This window comes from Aplysia californica, unplaced genomic scaffold, assembly GCF_000002075.1.
Source record: "Aplysia californica isolate F4 #8 unplaced genomic scaffold, AplCal3.0 scaffold00249, whole genome shotgun sequence".
Classification (NCBI taxonomy): Eukaryota; Metazoa; Mollusca; class Gastropoda; order Aplysiida; family Aplysiidae; genus Aplysia; species Aplysia californica.
The window spans coordinates 701,616-707,395 of record NW_004797519.1 but is presented as its reverse complement, the minus strand read 5'-3'; the positions used below and the strand labels follow the sequence as shown (position 1 = coordinate 707,395).

Below are 5,780 nucleotides of genomic sequence, written 5' to 3'. Positions count from 1 at the left end.
AAAGGAAGAAAGACAGAAGTCATCTAGTGGAGGGGAAAAGGAAGAAAGACAGAAGTCATCTAGTGAAGGGCAAAAAGAGAAAGAAATGAAAGACAGGAACAAGAGAGGGAAAGAAGTAGGACTTACTACGTGTAGTGGTGCCCTCCAGCCACCAGGTCTATAAATAGGTCAAGTCTTTTAGTTTTAGTAGAGGTTTTTACGGCGCTCGCAACTGCATAAGGTCATAAGAGCGTCAGAAGATTAGAGGAGTGAATTCCAAGAGAGTAACAAACATAAAAAGGAAGAAGGGGGAGATAAGGACGATAGAGACGTCTGATAGGAAAGAAGAAGCAAACCACACCAGAGCACCTGCCAACCACCCACAGGTCTAGTCTTTGTCCACACTTGAGCAATCCATGAAATGAATTATCAGACCCAACAACGTCTTGGCATTTTTACAGGGGAGGGCGGTTTCTTTAGCCGGGTTTCAGCTCTCATTGGGACGCTTGAGTTTGTATGAGTAAAGAGAAGCATATATATATATATATATATATATCTCAATAACAGTTACAGGAGCACAGAAAAAAACAAGACAAGCCATCACATCAAAGTGTCAATGCAAAAACATTTTTATTCTGTTGCTACATAAAATGTCGGAGGAGGCATCTGTCCAACCCCAAAGCAGATCAATGTGTACCCCAAACCAAGGGTAAAGTAAGTAATTCAAGTATTGCAAAGAAAAGTAGGCCAGTCGCGCAAACAACATCCATGGGTAGGCCCGGCTGATTTTGAGTTTGAATTTGAGTGAAAAGAAGCACATCGACACAATAACGGTCATTTAGTGCAGGATAGTAAGATGATCAGACGGACGGAAACAAAAGAAGTAGGACCTAACAGTGGCACCCTCTAACCATGAGAGAAGGCCACATGGCCAGGCAAATACAAGGTCATGACTTGGCCAGCCAGAGCAAAGAGGCCAAAGGCTCTACACACACAAATTGTCATAAACTAAAGGTAGGGATGGGAAGGCGCACCCAGTTTCACGTGAGGGCCTGGACTGAAATCGTCACAGTCAAAATCATAACACAATTGCTTAAGTCAGGGTGTCCAGATTTTCAGTTATTGATGAAGATACGATAAAAATGCATGTAACTTTGTTTGCAGTCTCAATGAAGAAGCAGGATTTTGTTTCACTTTCAGGCCCCAAAAAATTTGATTTTTCAGACAATCTCATTTTTGCTCAAGTCTTGCTGTTAACTTACATTTACATAAAAACACTGTTAAAAAATGAGGTTGTTGTTATGTGTACAAAAAATCCAATAGCACATATGACATGTTCACTTTTTCTTATGCCATAATAAGACTGATTCATCAAGTGAGCACTGCTTTTTTTCTTCAGAACAACAATAAATGACTTAGTATAGAGTATAGGCAGTTTTGCTAAAGTTAAAAAACCGTGACGACGTGGAATAGACATCAACTATAGTTTTGTAGGATGATATGGAGACCTACACTGAATAACAAAATGGTGAGATCTATATATATTATAATACCCAGTGGACCTACATACAAGACAGCGAGGATCAAACTATTACCATGGCAGGGACCTACATAGTACATAGAATATAATATACACAAGATATTGATGTTTGTACATTTTCTTTCGGTATCATGGCGTGAATCTACACAAAATATAATATACAATACAGTACTGCTGTAAGCTGACAAAACGCCTTTTTTCATTTTGGCGCCAACATTTCCTATTTGCTAAATCGAAAGCCTCATCAGTTACCCTACTTGTGCGAAAAAATCTAAGTGAAACTGTGACTAGGTTTTGAATAAATAAGAATTCAAATTTCGAAATCACTTTATTTTTAAAACTGTTACGCTGACAAAAAACCTTTTTTTCTCGAAACTGCTGTGAAGAAAAAAAAGGCGTTTTGTCAGCTTACGGCAGAGTAGGGTTTTTAATCTTGAGTTCTTTGCACCTGTAGTTTCACGCCCCCATCGACACAACTTTGATCATTAAGGGGGCGGGCTGCTTCCACCCTGCCTGTCCACCTGCACTGAGAGGTGAAACAATGTGCCAGCAGGCAGATGGAGCAATTGTCCAGTTTAGAAAAACAAAAGCGACCACACCCGAATGTAACTCGCGTCTTCTTCTGCATATAACGGTGCTGAAGTGCCAAATATCGCTTCATCGCAGACCCCAGTATATCAAAGCAAGAATCTACACAGAATACAATAAAATAACGCAAGACAGTGAGGTTTGTATCATGGCTTATTGTACTGATATATATGGAATAGACAGTCGATTAAGTCCAATGTTTAGAGACACATCACCACCCTACAATAACAAGGTTTTAACCCAGAATTTTAAGTGTTTGGTGGAGTACTCCCTTTACAACGTGGGTCAAAGTTGGAATTCCTGTCCCTTTATACCCTGAGACTGTGATAAAACTAATTTTACTTTGTTCTTCATTTGAGGGCAAAACAGTGTGTGAAAATATACAGAAAAGTGGGAAGACATGGAATAACATGAGTAAGAGGGTAGCCCAGGATAGGGAAAGGTGAAAGTGTTAATTAATTCCTAGCCTGTACCCTGATCCGGGGTGAGAAAGGCAATGATGGTGAGTGAGTGTAAATAACTTTAAACCCAGATATATATCTCAAAAGTGATTGTAACTGAGATAAAACCTTGTCGTTCTGGGGTCATGACCCGCTGGAACCTGATGTCTGTACCCTGACCAGCTATGTATGGTACCAGATGATGAAAGTCTTAACCCCTTTGTTGCCGTGGGGGGGGGGTTCTTCTGTCAGCATTGATTTTCAATTAACCCTCACATTGCCAGGGGATTTGGGTGCCTACTGTCAGCATTGATTTTCATTAGGCTGGTTATCCAGGATTGCAGTCTCATGTCTCAGTCTTAGTGGACTCAGTCTAGATCTAGCAAGCACACTCGTGAAATACTTTGACACCCCCCCCCCCCCCCCCCCGAGTCCTCAATAGTGACACTGTCCTCATTCTCTCGATTCCCAATCCTACTCATAATTTTAAATGAAAATCTCAGTCAAAAAGTGTAATTTTCTGACTTTTTCAAATCATTTCGGCTTTTGCAGTTGGCAAGAGAATGTGGTTATCGACAAGACTAGACTTGTGTTTACTTATTGGTACCAATTTGCGCATTTAAATCCATGCTGTGCTGGAAGCTAAAACTCGGTACAGAAAAATTAAGAGCAGACTTGCCATTCCCCCAAATTCACTTTGCTTATTTTTCAGGCTGGGGAATCATGATTTTGCTTATTTTGAAAATGAAATGCTTATTTTGCGACATTGCAAAAAGGAGGCTCTGTTGATATTTCAAGACCGACAACCCGGAACTCAGTGGGATTTCAGCAGTAAAAAAAAACAACCCAAAAGCCTGAACGCAAACAAAATTCTATCATCGAATGCCAATTAATTTCCGATTCTGATACTTAATGGAAAAAACAAAACAAGAAGTATTGGCAAACTGCTCGCGTATTCCCAACTCACGATGAGTACTCGAATTAAGCGGAATCGGACAACACTGACAAATTCCAGGCCTTTCACAAGGAGAGGTAGAGACCTGGGACAAGTTTTACAATCTGAGTAGGGCTTGACAGCGGGTTTCTACCAATGGCAATCATGCTTATCAGAAAATCAAAAGATGCGCATTTGATCGTTTCGACGCACATTTGTGTGTATTGCTGACAGTTTTGCAAACTAGAACACCCATATTGCTTACAGGTTGGCAAGTCTGTAAGAGCCAGATGACCAGCATGAAGAAAATGTAACATCTTACTTACAGGCAACCTGGAGCGGCAAACTTCGCTAACTTTCTTGACAAAGCTAACAATTAGGCATTTTCGTGACATACCAGGTACGTCATAAGGCAATATAGGGGTTAATTGAATGACGACAGTGAAGCCTGCACAAGGCTCTCAACTAGGGTTTGGGGAAAGTAAGAACATTTAAAAGTCATACTTCCAATACACTAGACTTCATTTATTTTTACAGCAACTACGGTGGAGTCCATTTCAACCGGACACGGTTAATCTGAAAACCCCCCCCCCCGGTAAACCCAAAGAAAACAGAAAGCCCAATTTTTTCTTCTTCGCTGTTTGGTCAATCTTTCTAAACCCAAAACACAGCAAAATTAAAGAAAACTTTTGAGGCCCCACTGATTTCAGCTAAAGCAGACTCCACAGACTCACCCCCATCCCCCAAGGAAGAAAAATCTGAGTCAATGACGATTGTGTTTCAGAACATGCCCCTACTATGGTATAGTAGTTTCAGGATTTTAAAAAACCCCAAACACATCATTTTTAACAGGCAACTCTTCCAAAAGAACAAAGATGCTGTCTTTACGGGACCTATTTCAACATATCCCCTTCCACACACACAAAGTTACATGAACTGGTTGTTGTAGCTGAGGAGCAATTATTTCCCATGTGTCTGTCCAAAAACGCTGACAACTGTATCAGGGACAGATGAGAATAAAAGGTAACACGGGAGAGAAAATAAAGTAGCAGAGCCCCCCCCCCCTCTGCTACAAAGAGAGCATCTCACAACCCCCCCTCCCCCCCCACCAACACACACAACCTCTAAATAGAGAAGGAGTGAACATCCCAAAGTGACTGGGGACACAAAATATCTACAGAAAACTTAAGTGAAGCAAATTCTATATATACAACATCAGCCCCCCACCCCCTCCCCCAACACTTTCACCCATTTTTGTCTCCCCTTCAGAAAACATTTCCTCTTCCTTATAACAAATGAGTTCCACAACTCTTGATCGCAAATGTATGGATCAGTAAATACATGCGCACACACACTTAAGGAGAACTCTGAGGAGATTCAAATAAGAGAAGAATAGGCCCAAACAGCTTGTTGGACTCGAACACGAAGAAATCGGAGCACACCACAATCGTGGTCCATGGGATCAACATCCGGGCGTGCCGTCAACCAGAACTCATCACAGGAAGCCAGCAGGATTCTCGACTGATCACTGCGTCATCACAAACAGACTCAGGTCAAAGGTTATAACAGAGAGAGAGAGTAGCGTGTCTGCCGAAAAGAGTGGGGTCGTCCACACACTCTCAGGTCAAAAGATATAACAGAGAGAGTAACATATCTACCGAAAAGACTGGGGTCATCCACACACCCTCAGGTCAAAGGTTATAACAGAGAGAGAGCAGCATGTCTTGTTTTAGTAGAGGTTTAACGGCACTCACAACTGCACGAGGTCATATGAGCGCCAAGAGTAGCGTGTCTACCGAAAAGAGTGGGGTCACCCACACACAGGCTCGGGTCAAAGGTTATATAACAATGTGTCTATCATATAGAGTGGGTAGTAATCTCTAGTATATAATAATATTGTAGCTCTCTTTACAGTAGAGCAGATCAGACTCTTAAGCCAGCTCTCTTTTCTCCTGAGCTTTTCGAGACTGAGGGGAACCATGCCGGGGGGGCGGGCGGGCGCGCCTCCCCCAACACAATCTCTCTCTCTCTCTGTATCTCTCTCCGTGTCTTTCTCTCTCTCCCTCATTCTATTGCCTCAGTCATCCCTATGCCTGGCTGTCGACAAGGCATTCTCCCTGAGTGTCCCCGTTGTCCGGGACAGCGTTGTTGGCTGCGGTCACAGAGCTGACCTCCTCCCCTTCCACCTCCTCCGGCTGACCTTTGACATCCCCAGGCTCTCCTCCCTCCACTGGGGTCGTTGGCTGAGGGCTGGTCACTACCTGGACAAGACAGTATAGGAAATGAGTCAGTTTGAAAT

The 5,780-nt window shown here is 42.5% G+C and overlaps 1 protein-coding gene across 2 annotated transcripts in view; it reads right to left on the bottom strand.

The window, feature by feature from the left end:
* Positions 1 to 3,257: 3,257 nt before the first annotated feature.
* LOC101859106 (serine/threonine-protein kinase 31) overlaps positions 3,258 to 5,780 on the bottom strand; it is a 53,697-nt gene continuing 51,174 nt past the window's right edge. For both annotated transcript variants that reach the window (XM_005100486.3, XM_035970298.1), the window contains one exon: positions 3,258 to 5,742. In XM_005100486.3, coding sequence (XP_005100543.1) covers positions 5,569 to 5,742 — 174 coding nt within the window. In that variant the 3' untranslated portion in view covers positions 3,258 to 5,568. The remainder of the gene's footprint in view (positions 5,743 to 5,780) is intronic.